The 16,024-nt window shown below is 47.0% G+C and overlaps 7 protein-coding genes across 7 annotated transcripts; 4 read left to right on the forward strand and 3 right to left on the reverse strand.

Annotated features, from left to right (window-relative positions):
• Nucleotides 1-57: 57 nt before the first annotated feature.
• N7517_005539 (phosphoketolase family protein) lies at nucleotides 58-2,490 on the reverse strand (the record flags this gene model as incomplete). The annotated part of the gene is made up of 1 exon (XM_056723269.1): nucleotides 58-2,490. One exon carries the CDS (start codon nucleotides 2,488-2,490, stop codon nucleotides 58-60), a length of 2,433 nt encoding a protein of 810 aa, XP_056579519.1.
• Nucleotides 2,491-3,559: 1,069 nt separating this feature from the next.
• N7517_005540 (uncharacterized protein) lies at nucleotides 3,560-3,898 on the reverse strand (the record flags this gene model as incomplete). The annotated part of the gene is made up of 1 exon (XM_056723270.1): nucleotides 3,560-3,898. One exon carries the CDS (start codon nucleotides 3,896-3,898, stop codon nucleotides 3,560-3,562), a length of 339 nt encoding a protein of 112 aa, XP_056579520.1.
• A 576-nt stretch (nucleotides 3,899-4,474) lies between these two features.
• Nucleotides 4,475-5,485, reverse strand: N7517_005541 (uncharacterized protein; the record flags this gene model as incomplete). Its single annotated transcript, XM_056723271.1, has 3 exons — nucleotides 4,475-4,875; nucleotides 4,938-5,195; nucleotides 5,266-5,485. The coding sequence occupies 3 exons, from the start codon at nucleotides 5,483-5,485 to the stop codon at nucleotides 4,475-4,477; spliced, it is 879 nt and encodes a 292-aa protein (XP_056579521.1).
• A 1,977-nt stretch (nucleotides 5,486-7,462) lies between these two features.
• On the forward strand, nucleotides 7,463-8,406 carry N7517_005542 (alpha/beta hydrolase; the record flags this gene model as incomplete). The annotated part of the gene is made up of 2 exons (XM_056723272.1): nucleotides 7,463-7,614; nucleotides 7,686-8,406. The coding sequence occupies 2 exons, from the start codon at nucleotides 7,463-7,465 to the stop codon at nucleotides 8,404-8,406; spliced, it is 873 nt and encodes a 290-aa protein (XP_056579522.1).
• Nucleotides 8,407-9,970: 1,564 nt separating this feature from the next.
• Nucleotides 9,971-11,970, forward strand: mirB (uncharacterized protein; the record flags this gene model as incomplete). The annotated part of the gene is made up of 4 exons (XM_056723273.1): nucleotides 9,971-10,218; nucleotides 10,292-10,562; nucleotides 10,627-10,972; nucleotides 11,039-11,970. 4 exons carry the CDS (start codon nucleotides 9,971-9,973, stop codon nucleotides 11,968-11,970), a joined length of 1,797 nt encoding a protein of 598 aa, XP_056579523.1.
• Nucleotides 11,971-13,121: 1,151 nt separating this feature from the next.
• Nucleotides 13,122-14,180, forward strand: N7517_005544 (uncharacterized protein; the record flags this gene model as incomplete). Its single annotated transcript, XM_056723274.1, has 2 exons — nucleotides 13,122-13,486; nucleotides 13,541-14,180. The coding sequence occupies 2 exons, from the start codon at nucleotides 13,122-13,124 to the stop codon at nucleotides 14,178-14,180; spliced, it is 1,005 nt and encodes a 334-aa protein (XP_056579524.1).
• A 426-nt stretch (nucleotides 14,181-14,606) lies between these two features.
• N7517_005545 (uncharacterized protein) lies at nucleotides 14,607-15,663 on the forward strand (the record flags this gene model as incomplete). The annotated part of the gene is made up of 2 exons (XM_056723275.1): nucleotides 14,607-15,121; nucleotides 15,180-15,663. 2 exons carry the CDS (start codon nucleotides 14,607-14,609, stop codon nucleotides 15,661-15,663), a joined length of 999 nt encoding a protein of 332 aa, XP_056579525.1.
• Between the last annotated feature and the right edge of the window lie 361 nt (nucleotides 15,664-16,024).

Here is a 16,024-nt window from a genome sequence, read left to right on the forward strand (position 1 = left end):
ATGCTGCCTTTCGACTGTATAAAAATGAATACATGTATCCTCAACACCTAAAACGGGTTACTTTCTCGGGAAAGGCCATTTCCAGTTCCGAATATGTTCAGGATCAATTCCGTTATCGAAAGCCTCGGACTTGCCCGCGAGCTGCTCATTGATCAGCTCTTCTCTCACGCCGGCTGCCGTGTTCCCAAGGGATTGGACCAAATCGATGGCAGCTATAGCGAGACTGTATCGATCGGTCTCATTGCGCAAAGCCAGCTCAAACGGCGTGTCGATGTTGCCCTTCTCCTTGTAACCTCTCACATGCAGGTTGTGTTGACCGGGTCGCTTGTACGTGAGTCGGTGGATGAGCCAGGGGTAGGAATGGAAGTTGAATACGATGGGCGTGTCGGTGGTGAAAATGGACTTCCACTTCTTATCGGACATTCCGTGGGGATGGTGGATGGCGGAAATCAGTCGGAATAGATCCACTACGTTCACAAAACGGACTTTGAGCTGTGGAAGATGTTCGCGTAGTAGCGCGGTCGCGGCTAGGGCTTCGTGTGTAGAAACATCACCACAGGATGCCATCACGACATCTGGCTCTGCACCTTGATCATTGCTTGCCCAGTCCCAGATTCCGAGACCCTTGGTACAGTGCTGGATGGCTTCGTCCACGTTCAGGAACTGGATGTGCTCTTGTTTATCGGCGACGATCACATTCACGTAGTTGGCACTGCGGAGACAGTGGTCCATCACAGATAGGAGTGTGTTGCCATCGGGCGGGAGATAGATGCGAACCACCTCGGGGCTCTTGTTAGCCACCACATCGAGGAATCCGGGGTCCTGGTGGGTGAAGCCATTGTGATCTTGTCGCCAGACAGTGGCGGTGATGAGGATGTTGAGAGACGCGATCCGGGCTCTCCACTCTACTTCGAGGCACTTCTCGATCCACTTGCAATGCTGGTTCACCATAGAATCAATGACGTGGATGAAAGGCTCATAGCTGTTGAGCAGTCCGTGCCGCCCAGAAAGAATGTAGCCTTCCAGCCATCCTTCACAGGTATGTTCACTGAGGATCTCCATCACGCGGCCATCGGGGGCCAGATTTCCTCCATCTTTATCTTCTCCGAAATAATCGCCCATCCAGACCTTCTTGCCTGCTTTGTACACCTCGGAGAGCTTGTTAGACTCAGTCTCATCGGGCCCAAAGAGCCGGAAGTTGTGCATGTTCTTCGCGACAATATCACGAAGGAATTTCGCCATGTTGGCCATGCCACCCTTGCTTGTGATCCCAGGAACAATATCCGTGAACCCATACTCTCGGAAATCGGGCATATGGAGCGGGCGGCGTAGAAGACCTCCATTACCAACGGGGTTGGCACTGATCCGGGAGTTACCCGTGGGCGTGAGCTCCTTCAGTTCCTGAATCAAGGTGCCATTCTTGTCGAAGAGCTCTTCTGGTTTGTAGCCCTTCATCCATGTTTCCAACACCTTAAGATGAGCGGGGTTGGTGCGGACATCAGTGAGAGGAATTTGATGCGCGCGCCAGAATCCTTCAAGAAGGTGGTCATCAACCTCCCGTGGAGCCGACCATCCCTTGGGTGTGCGAAGAACGATCATTGGCCAGCGAGGTCGGAATGGGGTCTTTGTCTCTCGAGCTTTCTTTTGGTGCTCCTTGATCTCTGTGACACATTGCTCGAGGGTAGCTGCCATGGCCTGATGCATGCTGTCGAAATCACTTCCTTCCACAAAGTATGGCTTCCATCCATAGCCAACAAGCAAAGCGGAAAGTTCATCGTGGCTGATTCGTGCAAGCACCGTCGGGTTGTTGATCTTGTAACCATTGAGATGGAGAACAGGCAGGACTGCGCCATCGGTGATCGGGTTCAGGAACTTCGTGCTGTGCCAGCTGGTTGCAAGTGGGCCGGTCTCAGCCTCACCGTCTCCAACCATGGTCAAGGTAATGAGATTTGGGTTGTCGAATACCGAGCCAAAGGCATGCGAGATTGAATATCCAAGCTCACCACCCTCGTGGATACTGCCGGGTGTCTCGGGGGTCGCATGGCTTCCAATACCACCGGGGAAAGAGAACTGTTTGAAGAACTTCTTCATGCCCTCCGTATCCTCGGCTTTATCCGGGTAGACTTCCGAGTAGACACCCTCAAGGTACGATTGGGATAGGATTCCCGGGGCGCCATGTCCGGGGCCGGAAACGAAAAGAATATCGAGGTCGTACTTCTTGATGAGACGGTTCATGTGCATCCAGGTGAAAGACTGCCCGGCATCGGAACCCCAATGACCTAAGAGTCGAGCTTTGAGATGCTCCACCTTAAGAGGTTCTTCGAGGAGTGGGTTTTCGCGAAGGTAAAGCATGCCCAAACATAGGTACATGCTGGCTCGAAAGTAGGCATTCAGCTTACGGACTGTCTCGGCGTCAAGGGGCTGCCCTTCCACAGTTGAACGAGCCTCTCCATAGGCGGAGATGCTCTTTTCAGCTGACTTGGATGACATGCTGTGTAATGTACCCCGTTGAAGCGGAGCTGCACAATATGTAAACAGAATCCCTCAGTGTGATGACACCTGGGATCCGAAAAAGATAGAAGGGTATGCACTAGAATTGTAAATATTGAGATATAATGAACCCAAGAAAGAACAAGATCGCAGGTTAAGAGTATATTTTCTTAATAAATAGGAGAATAATTCTAGGCATGTCTGACAAGTCAATGACGTGTGGTTTCTGATAACAACCCTGGAAACAACCCTGAAACGGACATCTTACCACCACCTAAGCAGGATTCTACGGTGTCGTGTGCATCATGATCCAGAACCATACCCATTTGTCAATGATTAATATCCATGACTCCTAAATCAGGTAGATGGACGCTCGGAGGTCCACGGGCTTGTATAACCTTGAAATGTCTTGGCATTGACACCTAAGGCCAACAAGTTAGAGACAAACTGGACCGTTAATATCCATATGTTCGTGGTATTCCAGACAGCCGCCGGAAAGAATATGGTCGGATATTGTATAGTGGTCGAAAGTGGTGCTCGAAAATTGACGCCAACGTAGTCTCCTAGGTGTCGCGAGGCCAAATGGCCCGTCTTCGTCAAGCACGTAAAAAGGAGCTCAGAGGACCGAATCGATAAAATGAGCAAAGTCCATAACCTGATGACGCTCATGGGAGAAAATATCTTCGAATGATGAGCATGAAAGAGGAAGGGAGGGAGACAGAGAGGGCCTGACAAACAGGGAGAGGCAGCTCTGGGGGCCTCAGGCACACATCTCAACAAACGATTTTTCTGTGCATATAGATGTAAAAGAACGCGTTCATCGTGTTGAGAAGACAAGATGGGATCAGAACATTCAATTTTGCAGATAAATAATATCGCGTGCTGATGATTGTAAACCTATTCGGATCCAGTTTATGAAATACATGGAACTCGACCGCATACGTCTGACTAGGTTGCGATTTTCGAACACCAAAATATGTATCTCAAATATCTTATCTTCTCTCGTCGCCAGGGAGTTCCCTTACTTCCCTCGAAGCCAACTCTTGGGCGCATATTTTTGAATCGGGCTCTATGACATTCTGGGCTGCGAGTGCCGTGCATTTCCCTCAGCTGGTAACTCGACTTTGTCATAGCCACCTTCATTATTCACATCCACTGCAACCTTGGCACTTTGACCTCGTTTGCGTCTCTTCAGCACAAAAATGGCAAATATAACAAGAGTAACACCAGCTACAGACCCAACGACAGGGCCCGCGATCCATGCTCTATCTTCTGATTGCGGATTTTTGTCGACAGGAGTCACAGCTGGCGAGGCTAAATGTGTCGTTGCTGAATGTGTCGTTGTCGCCGATACACTTGTCACACGTACAGCAGTCGAAATCGGTGTATTTCCTTCTGTCGCTGTCATTCTGGTTAGATGCCCATATTTGCTGATAACCGAGATAGCGGAAACCATTTCTTTGTGACTGGTGGGGAAGATAGATTGACAGAAATCCATAACATGTATGGCTTCTTCTGCGTCTTTGGTATTGCTACTGATGGCTCAGCTACATACATCCGGGTGAACTAAGTGATGAAAGTTCCCAACCCCAAATTGCGGATTGGGCTATCTTCGCGTGCTCTGGTTGGTCATCTACGCTAGACTTCGATCATTCTAACTCTTCGTTGGGCCAAAATTCAAGTGTAATTTGATCGCACAGGTTTAGGCAATATACCGCCCTACAGCCTTGTTAGCGGAATCATCAAACTCATTATCTCTAGTATGTCGAGGTAGCTTCATTAACTAGAGCATCTTTGCCTCTGAGGTTCCGACCACCTCAAACTATTGACCATCCACCCGAATGCAAGCCTGATGGTAATACTTAGTTTATCAGAAGGAAGTATCTTCTTCATTGAATAATCAGTTTTGCAAAGCCTTCTTTCGGTGGCTCAGGTAAATGAACCCAACGTCACAGTCGCACAATCAAGTACGGAGCACACCCCTTCAATTCAAAAAGTCTCCACCTGTCTCTTTCAAAATCAATTGGTACTCGGGAGCGAATTGCATATACATGACCTCAGGAGTACCTGTTCCTTTCTTGGTGTAGAGTGCAACTTCGTCATCCACCAAGGTCTTCTTCAAAACTCCTTCGCTTGCACCAGTCGACCCAGATGCCGTCGCAGATTCCACTAGAATCTGAGTCTGACATGCCCTCTCCAATGCGATAAAAAAGGCCGCCGCTTCCGCAACTGTGTCACCGGCAGTAAGCAAGCCATGATTCTGCATTATCAAGCATTTGTTTTTGGGGCCAAGGTAATCAGCAATACGCTGTCCATCTCCCTGTGCGAAAACAACTCCTCCAAAAGCTGGATATACCGAAAGATCGTCGTAAAACATGCATGAGTCTTGAATTTTGGAATGGCGTCAGCAAAAACACGGGTCCACGGGTGTTGATCATGTGGTTTACCTTGATTCAACATATCAATTCCCCTACCAAAAGTGCTCCAGGCTCTTCCAAAGGGACTGTGCATATGACATGCCGCATGGATATCAGGTCGCCTCTGATGGATTGCTGAATGAATAATAAATCCAGCCGTGTTGATTGGCTTATTTGCGCCAGCGACCCTATTTCCTTGTTCGTCTACCCGGACCATATCAGAGACTTTGAGAAGGGCGAAGTGTACTCCATATGGGTTGATCCAGAACGTGCGCGGTTCGACGGGGTCTTTGGAGTGTCAGAACATCAAGACAAACAACCGCTATTGTCGAAGTATAGGAAATCCAAACAAACATACCTCGGACACTTATATGGCCACTGCTACCATCTGAGAATCCCAGTTTGGCGAATATGCGAAACGCGCCCGCCATCTGCTCGAGAAGCCATTGTCGCTCTTCTTCTTTGTTGGTGGGTCTTGGAATGTGATGCAGCCTGTTTACTTTGCCATTGTCGCTTGTTTCTGTGTTTAGGGCAGAAACAGTCGGCTTCTGTTCAACAATAGTTATAGATGATGCCATTTTAAGCACGTTGTGGCTTGGATGGATAAGGGTTGCGGTGGTTTGACGAGGCTACAAATACCCGAGGCAGATAAATGATAACCCCGCAGAAGAGTTGACTGCCATTGGTATTGATTATAACGTTTCAAATATACAAGCTATCAAAAGATGATGCTGATATACACTATGTCTCTATAAGTATGTCGTCCTACTCGTAGGACACAGAAGTCTATACCACTGCTATCATTTTACCTATTTAGATCGAATCTCTAGAGCTAGTACGTCTCGCTTCTGATGTCTTTGATTTCAGAATAGCAGAGAATATGGCATTGTATATCTTATAGAGGTTAAGCCTCGCATAGCATCTATCGTTATGTACTAAGAGTCACTGAATCGTATAACTAAATTTAACCGTCCAAAACCTACGGGTGACTAAATGTGCCACCTGGACATAACTCTCTTATTGGCTGCCTGACCAGAAGCTATCGTCACCTTCTCGGAGTATATATGCCATTTCCATTTGTTTTTGTATACTGGTACCTAAGAAGTTGAGGCCCGAGAAGCCAAGGAAGGGTAGGTTGCCAAGGTAGGCGAGAGTATATACTCTACTTTAACACTGTGAACTATGTAGGCTTAATACTACTTCTTATCTGGTCCTTTTACTGGTCCTTTTACTGGTCCTTTTACTGGTCCTTTTACTGGTCCTTTTACTAGTCTTTTATACTACGCTTTTGTGGCTTCTTTCTAAAAAGGAATAAAAAACTACGTAGTTTATAGTATGGAATTAACATAGAGTATACATATGGTAAACAAGTTAATAGAATTTTGGCTGGGGACTTTATTTACTCCTAACCCTAGAAAGTGAGAGTGAACTAAATTACTGCCTGGCAATATAATCCAATGAAAGTGTTGTGTCCAGGTGGCACACTTAGTCGCGCGTACAAAATCAAAGAGAAAAGACACACAGTGCAAGAGTAGGCCAAAGAAACGAAAGAGAGACCAAAGCCCAGAGATCCGCTGTCAAACTGGACAGCAGAAGATAAAGATGAAATGTACAAGAACAGGCAGAACTGCACATCTTTGGGCAAATTAGATCAAACTTTCGCCTGTTGCGAGAGTTGGGTCCAGATGACGAAATTCTATAAGAGGATGAAGCCTTCCAGTCCGGAAGGGCGTGGCCAATTCCGCTGCCGTCGCGGTAGGAAGAGTCCTCTGACCATGTGGTATCACGGGGTTATAGTTAAGAATCCAAAGACGCATTGACTGATCAGGAGAAGTTCCAGTGTAAAACTTCTGTCGCAGCCATGACCCACTTAAACGGTCATCGCCGCCCTTTTTGTCTTCTTCTTTGAGGGGGTTGCACCTGAATCTCCATTCGAGCCATTTTGCTTGCGTTTTCCTACAGCCTGCTTAGGTGCCGCTCTACTGTTCGATTTTGTGGCCCCGGGGGCATTCGCTTTGGGGGGCATTCTGTGACAGAGAAGTCAGTCACGACCAATATGGTGATTTCTCTATGTAAGAAAATCAAATATTGGGCATAAATGAATGAATATGAAGGAATCTACCCCAGAGGTATTTGTATATTAAGCATTTTGTATAGACCAGACCCATCGCATAGATGGAGCGCTCGACTACGCGATGTCAAAGAACATGAAGGTCGTAGACAAGACAAAACAAAGATGGCAGAACACACTGTTGGATAAAGGTCAATTTTCTTTGATCATGCCGTTCATTCAGCATAGCTTTTGAAAAGTCCTGTTGGGTATATTCGTGGAAGGGGTACTGTACTCAACCAATTTGGCAATGGCCCTCAATACCACACTGTACAATACTCTGACATATAAATACCCACGTTTCAGTCTCCGAAACCGGGGCCGAAAACAAGTCTGACTCGAGCTTTCCGACTCTTCCTGACAATTTCATGTAATACAAAATCTTCCTTTCACGAAATTTTTGGATCTCTGGGGACTAGTCAGGCTGTTTCACAAGAGCATCAAGATGGGCGAACTCAAGCCGACCGCAGTCCCGCTCCCCAATTCCGAGCAGTTCTACTTGAATAGCGAGCAGGGTGAAAGATACTTGATTCAAGTATCTTGGCCGCTACATTGGCACAGTGACAGCACTTCTTCGTCCGGTTCATTTCCCATAATGTAAGTGCCCGCTAGCGATTTCCCAGGGTTGGAGAAGAAGAAAAAAAGCGCCCGTTACGAACTGTTATTAGATATATTGTCGATGGGAATGCCCTATTCTTGACTGCAACCGAGATCGCCTGGCGTCGCGCACCTGCGTCACATTTCGCCGGCGGGGGCATCATTGTAGCCATCGGATACCCATTGAGCGCAAAGCTTTATGATATGCGGCGACGCACCCTGGATTTGTCTCCACCAACCGAAACTCGAATTCCTGGACATGGAGGCGCCGATGTATTCCTTGACTTTATTCAAAGTGCAGTACGACCCGCGGTCAAAGCCCGATTTCCACGGGTCTCTGTCTCCAGAGAAGCACTCTACGGCCATTCTTATGGGGGGCTGCTTGTACTACACGCGTTATTTACACGCCCGAAGTCATTTGATTGTTATATGGCCAGCAGTCCCTCAATCTGGTGGAATAACGAATTCATTCTGCAGGAAGCGACGGCCTTTCTGAAAAGTGAGCCTTCAAGCGAGAAATCGCCCTCGCTCATGGTCTTCTGGGGCTCAGTCGAGCAAAATCCTCATCAGTGGGACAATGAACCTCTTGAAAAATATGAATTAAGAAAGCGAATGGCCTCGGATTTCAGAATGGCTGACAATGCTCTCAATCTCTGCGGGATGCTACGGGGCTGCAAACTGTTGCATACTGTCCTAGCGCATGAGTTCGATGGAGAGGAACACACAAGTGTGATGCCGTGTTCGACAAATCGGAGCTTGACGATGTTCTTTGAAGATTGGCCTTTGTATTAGTCATGGGGGGGCACCATGAATTGAAAATGAAATCTACGTGTGGGTGGGAAGATGATTGATAAAACAAGGTGAACGTATTTGCGGGAATATGTTTCCCGGATTGTTACCGTTTTGCCGCATCGGTCAAAGTCAAAAAGGGTTTCCGTCTTGGGATTTGGGGGCCATTCGGAGGTTGAGGGTCTGTCCACAAAAATACGAAAAGGTTCGGGCTGGGCTTAGGTTGGGCTCTGGGTCCGGATTGCGCCCCAGTAAGCTTGTGGATTAAAAGCCTGGCTTTTGGTTGACGTTCTTTCTGCTCTTGGTTCCTTAAATATATAACAGGGCGCCTGATTGTCCATTGAAATATGATTTGGCTTAAAATTATGAGTTTCTTTGAGCTTTCGCTGTCGTGCACATAAGTAAGATTTTGTTCGTGAGGAAAAGGAAAAAAGGATCGGTATGAGTAGCCCCAACTTAGAACACCCAAAGAGGTTAGCATCGGAGATTGGCATTTGCCGCTAACCTTAACTAATCTAATCTGATCTCCATACTGATACGGTACGGCACACTCAATTCCACAGGCTTTTGAATAAATTACAAGCAAAAAGTTCGCATGGGCAATTTTGTTTACATATCCGATCTATGTTGGGTTGAATGATATCCTCAACTTCAAAAGACGCAGCTTGACGATAGTATGTAATATGTCGCTAGTAGCAATGTTCAGTCAGGCCATTCTCAGCTACATTCAAATTTGTCTATGAACTCTCACTGTGGCTTGCCCCAAGGTCTGACCTCGTCAATTCCGATATCGGAATTTTTAGCGATAAGTTTTCCCTCGACCAAAATGCAGTTCGTCTATTTGGCTCCATGGAAAAACCGTAGCACTGGCCACGTTTTGAAGTCACCAAATCCTCAAAATCTTCCTTGGGAAGGAGCTAACTGCAAGTCATCCCACATGCGGCATCTCTTTAATGAGCATAAATTATTCCTATGGTGACGCCCGCACTACCCTCTATCTCATCTCATTATCGGATGTCCAGCTCGGAGGTTTTAGGGGATTCTGGCTTGGGGCCAAGGTAACTCTATCCGTTTTGTCCTAAAGTCGCTTGGCAACTGCGAGACTAGCACTCAACACTTCGGTCATATTTTTAATTTCGAGGAACAGCAAGATAAACCGGAGAAATTGCACCAAACAGCCCCGATACCATGTTTCCTTGACCTGGGTCGACTGAGTGGGAAAGAAAAAGGATCCAGCATAGAAGAAAAGAGCCAAGCTATGAATTCTCATATGTGGCTTGGTGAGGATCGCCCTACATACTATCCATACTTTGCTCTAGCGTCAGACGCCAGGCGTAATTATGTCTTGTTTGGTAACCCTTTGTTTTGTGTAACAACCCTTTTGGTATCCCGTCGCCGGCAGCTGATGGTCCGGTTTTCTCTCTTTTTTTCTTCTGTGCTTCTTACATTCTAACGTAAAGGAGTTAGAGCGTCCAACTCAGGATGCGATATTTAATGTCCACTTTCCGCACATTTTAAATCGGTTGCTCCATATGCAGCGGGTGATTTCTTTGCCCGCAGAAGAAATATGGCTATTATGAGCAGATTCCATCGGATAGTCGGCAATAAGTCTGCAGAGACTAAAATTACCCCAGTCGATGACCCCAATGTTCTGCAGGCAAGAGCCGACGACAAGGAAGCTGGGCATGCTCCCATCGATGAAGTGACTGGCAAGGAGGAAGACAGACCTTCCAAAGATGCCCAAGCTGGTGTACAGAAAATTGAGGCTGTTACTCTGGCCTGGGGGAAAGGATCGATGCTCATGGTTCTGATATTGTTTGTGTCCCTGTCCTCGTTGCATTATTTGATCCTAGCAGATCAGCTAGCTCACATCGTCCCTTTCCAACAGTATCTGGCTTCTTACACTGGTGAATAATCTCAAGACTTCCGTGGTCTACAGCCTAAGCGCCTATGCAACAAGCTCTTTCGCGGGTCATTCGCTTTTGACTGTCATCGGTATCGTGGCATCTTCAATGACAGGCGCGGTGTATATTCCTATGGCGAAGGCGCTGGACCTCTGGGGTCGTGCGGAAGGTATCCTTCTGATGACTGGGTTTTGTATTCTGGGAATAGTCATGTTGGCTGCATCCCATAACCTCGCCACCTACTGCGCTGGACAGGTAAGATGGCAAATAATGGTCACGCCTTTATTCCTGGAATTATCTGACACCTTATCAACGGCAGGTATTCTACTCGGTCGGATTCGGCGGTCTCGCCTACAGTTGGAATGTTCTCGCAACTGATGTGACAAACTTGAGAAACCGAGGGTTAGCATTTGCTTTTACCTCGTCTCCAGCAATCATTTCAGCGTTCGCTGGTTCTAAAGCCGCTGAAGGATTTCTCGCTAATGTCAATTGGCGATGGGGCTACGGAGTCTGGGCTATTATCTTGCCGGCTTTCGCTTTGCCGATATATTTCATGTTGGCCTACAATTTACGCAGGGCCGAGAAGGACGGTATTCTCGTCAGGGAAAGAAAGGCCTGGAATTTCAACCTCGAAACAATTTGGTGGTTTATTAAAGAGTTTGATTGTGAGTCACCATATCGGAGGTTTGCAGCTGTCATTGCAAATTATTAATTCTCTGCTGAACAAATAGTAATGGGTGTCTTCCTATTCGCTGGCGGCATGGTGGTATTCCTTCTGCCATTCACTCTGGCCGGTATGGCACCCCATGGTTGGCAGACCGGCTATATCATTGCCATGATTGTGATTGGGCTGGTTCTACTCATCTCATTTGGCTTTTATGAGACTTACCTGGCCCCAGTGCCGTTCCTGAATTATAAGTTCCTCACCGATAGGACCGTTTTAGGCGCATGTCTCCTAGATATGACATACCAGATATCTTACTATTGTTATGCCGTCTATCTCCCGTCGTTTTTGCAAGTGGTATACAACTTGGACGTGGCTACAGCTGGATACGTTGGAAACACTTTTAGTGTGGTGGCATTTGTCTTCTTGTTCTTCGCTGGCTGGCTCATCCGTGTGACGGGGCGATTCAAGTGGATTCTCTGGGTCTGTGTACCGCTCTATATCTTTGGACTCGGCCTGATGATTTACTTCCGTCAACCTGGTGGATACATCGGATATATTGTCATGTGCGAGGTATTATTCTCCGCCGCTGGCAGCATTTTTATCCTGTGTGTGCAGCTCGCCGTCCTTGCTTCGGTCGATCACCAACACGTTGCCGCGGTGCTTGCCTTGCTTTTCGTGATGGGAAGTATTGGTGGATCTATTGGCAGTGCTATATGTGGAGCTATTTGGACAAACACATTCTTAAAAAAGCTTTCGGAGACTCTACCAGAATCAGCTATGCCCAATTTGTCTCTCATTTACTCGAGTCTTCCCCAGCAGCTTAGCTATCCAGTTGGAAGCCCGGAGCGAGATGCCATTGTGAAAGCCTACGGCTATGCCCAACCGAGGATGCTTGCAGCCGGTACTGCATTCATGGTTTTGGGCTTCATTTGGGTTGGCATGATGAAAAACCTGAACGTCAAGAATATGACACAGACAAAGGGTAACGTTTTTTAACGGGAAAGACTCGTTTCAAAAATGAGTAACAAGTGACAAGCGTTTATTCGACTGATGCCATATTGGGACCTAGCTCTATGCTGGACCCCGATGCGCCTCCCCAGTTCATCGCTGTATTTTAATAATATCTAGAACAGCATCCTCAATGACTGATATTGCTGCTTCCAGCATTTGTCTGTGATATAGTAATAACATATATGTTCTTGATCATCGGTTGGAAACTTCCCATATAGTTAGGTTGGATAAATAAAGCATAACCAGAAAAGAGTCAGGAATTTGGATGCTCAGCATTTTGACCTTCAACATGCAAAGAACATAAAATGGAGGGAAGGGCTGAGTGGCACAGAGATATGCAACTCACCCAAACTATGCAAACTATGCAAACATTCCAAACCACAAATATCCCCTTTTATCCACGTTACTGAGAGAGAGTATCTGCAGAAATAGTAGATGCTCTGGTAAAAACCATGTATTGCGTAGAGAGGAGAAAAGAAGAGACTATCTACAGCAAATAAAGACTAAAGTGGTGGGAGCAAACATACAGAGTCACCTGACTCTCTAACAGTTACCCGTGGACAGCTTGCACGATGTCGCGATCAAGCGCTTTACCGGGGAGGAGAGCGAATCTGAACGTCACTCGACTTATAATCTGCACTCACCTACCCATGCTAATGATCAGTTGATTGGAATGACACGTCCAACACCTGGCCTTGGCGCTCCTATGATCCACATGAATCCTTGCATCTTTGCTAGGACCGAGCGAGCGGTAAATCAACGAATCTCATTCGCCAACTTTACAACGCTAAAAACATGAGACAGCGGGCAGGGATTGTTGATCGGTTCTGTGGGGAGTGGAATCGAACTAATGCTTACTAGATCTAGTGGCGGCTCCTGGGTTCCCTCAAGTCGTTTGTAGAGAGGGGAGATGGCGGTTAGACGCCCACTACTAGACCCCTTAACCTAATAATAATAACTTGCCTTTCCCATTGTAGCGAGATGGTGCCTTCGATTTTATCTCCGCCGCTATGGTATTTCCCACATATTGAACGATCATCCCGTCGATAAACTTACCCTTCTAATCTCCAGTGTGCATTGCCTGTGTGCCCCAAAACAGGCGATCAACCCGCCCAGTCGCAGTCAAGTCTGCCCATATGGATGGAATCGAAGTTGTTTCAGATTTACGGAGGAGCGCAATCAGCTATGGTGGGCTTGAACTCGTTTCCGATCTCAAGAGATGGCCCAAAAGCTATGATGGACTTGAAGTTGTCGTTGAACAGGGAAAGGAAGTCAAAATAACTCGTGGCGGATTATATTACGTGTCTGGCCCAGAAAGGCCGGGGTCCAGCATACCTGAAGACGGTCTAGCAAAGGCTGATGGCCCAAAAGATACCAAAAGAGTATGCGGAGTGAGGCCCAGTGTGTTCTGGCTGTTATTAGTGATCGCAGTCTTGATCGTGGTGGTCGTTGCCGTGGGTGGTGGGGTTGGAGGATCGTACTTGGCAAGCAGAGACAAAGGGTATGTTTTACTCTTCTTCTTGCGGAGCTGGTATTCATCTAACACATGTCACAGCAGCTCCGACCCAAGAATGTCCGGGTCAAATACTAGTTCCGCAATGTCTATCGTGACTAGAACATCTGACGGCGGCTCCTTTCCAACAACGCTCCAGCACAAGGCCGATTCTTCGATGTCTATCACGCCCAGCATCTCTGATAGTGGCTCCTCTTCAACAATATCCGACCCCAATGAAGATTCTACGATGTCGATAACAACCACAGCATCCTCCCACTCAGAGACTTCCACCGTAACCAAGGCCTCCAAAACATCATCGGCGGCTGTTACTTCAGGCACTTCAGGCATAGCTTCCAATCCATGCCCGGGTCAAAATCTCACCACACTTACTGGCTCCGATGGATCGATATTTACATTATTATGTGCTGTGGACTGGCCGGGTGGTATTAAAACAGCATATGGGAACGGAAAGGTTGGTGACTTGACGAGGTCGACTGAATATACCCTGAAGTCCTGCATCTCACAATGTGTGCAATGGAATACGGAAAATGACGAGAAATGTAAGGGTGTCACCTACCTTGCAAATTTGACAGCTGCATATGGTGGTGGACAGGACGGGAATTGCTTTTTGAAGAATAGTGTTGGTAAATATTATCCTAATTCGGATACCTCCATGGCTGCCGGGATATTGGGAGGCTGAGGCATATACTTGATGTTGTCGACATGTATGATATTGAATTTAAGCAACAATTTAAATGGATACCCTTTAGTGCCAGTTCCATTCCTCACTAGTTGCTAGTGTAGCTTGAATTTAATGTTATCCATTGAAACTGTAAACAAAGATCTGTGAATTCCCATCTAGAGAACAATTGAATAAATTCCGGAGTCTACATACGAGATTTAGTATCTCATAAAGGCAATATTAGCGAACTTTGGTCCAGGTATCATTAGATATTGCACTTGAACTTACATGACGCGTTGTTCCTTGGGACTCATATCCCGTTAGTAAGTTGCGGCTTAACTACTCCGGAGTTGGTTCCGCATCGGTTTCTGCCACGCACTCGTCCCATCCACCCACCCACATGTAACCCCTGGAAGAACCTGCGCATAACAGATTCAACAAATCATGGCGCCCGAAATTTTTACCAGATTGTTCAAAACGAAGCGCAAGAATGACCCGTACTCCAGACCCAAATGTGGTTCACCAAATGCAATCGGAATCTCTGATTCCACCTGCGAAGTTAACGGCGACCCCTTTAATGGATGGAAACTACCAGTCCCACCACCAGAACAACGCGTTCTCAAACTCGGCACCCGACAAAGCAACCGTCAACAAGCAAGTCACTTCTTCCAGCTCCCAATAGAAGTCAGGACACTGATCTATATCGAGCTAATGGGTAATCGGCGCGTACATATCGAGCATGCGTGGATGTTGCCGTCGCCATTTCGTCCTAGACCAAAGCGGGACAGGGAGCGCTGGGAATGGTGGCATGGTGTTTGCCAGAAGAGTGCATCTTATGTTGATGACCGGTGTTGGAACCGTAGGAATGAGACGTTAGCGAACAAGTCCGAGGGATTGAAGAGTCCTCCGGCCGGGACGAAACTTGGGGGCGTAGAATGGTTAAGGTGTTGTCAGATCGGGTGAGTCTCAAGACCTTTTGGTGGGTGTACTGCGAGCATGGCTTATATTATTTTCCAGCTATGAAGAGGCATTAACAGTCCTATACGGGACAAATGTCTTTGTTCTACGGACCGGGTTAGACACTCCGTTTATCATGTCCAGGCTTTTATCGCCTGCCTGCTCCTCTCTCATCACGTCTATGGAAGTCTCTTTTGATAACTGGTACAAATTAGACGAAACACCACAGGCCGCAGTTTGGGAAACGGCCTACCCGGCCTTCTTTGATCTATTTGAGCATTGCTTCTGCAAAGTTCACAAGTTGCGCTTGACGATGCATATGCCGGCCTGGGAGAAAGTGAGAGGGACCATAAACGATGACAAGATAGACGCGATTCTTTTGCCGTGGGAGAGACTTGCACAGAGTCGCAACTGGATTGGTTTAAAGCTCTGTGTACCGTCTGATTGGCTCCCTTGCTTAGCAGGCAGGGCGGAGAAGCAGACCAGGTGGAAGTTGGCGATGACTGACTGGTACGAGCGTGCGCCTGCTGTCGAGTATTTATAAAATAGACCTTGGCAAGATATTCACGAGTCTAGTGTTAGTGTTTATTGGCCTAACTTGGAGGTACTAGCGTAGTCTATAGGGAAGCTCAGATATAAAAACTAGTATATAGAGTTTCTATTACAAGAAGCAATAACGTCAAGATTGACTTAGGGCGTTCGTAGGGGGGTAAAAAGCGATAATATGAGAAGAAAGACGTAGCATCTTATAGGCTAGGCAAAAAGGGAGGATACCTAAAGTTGCATATGTACCGGATAATGACTGGCACTCAAAACCTTTCCCTTTCCGTTTTAGTGCTCACCTCTTGCCACTTTTCGATCACTGAGTAAAACTGAGCACGCCCCTGAGTATTCTGACTTGATCA

The sequence above is a fragment of the Penicillium concentricum genome, assembly GCF_028827145.1.
Source record: "Penicillium concentricum strain IBT 3081 chromosome Unknown utg000002l_segment0_segment0, whole genome shotgun sequence".
NCBI classification, from domain to species: Eukaryota; Fungi; Ascomycota; class Eurotiomycetes; order Eurotiales; family Aspergillaceae; genus Penicillium; species Penicillium concentricum.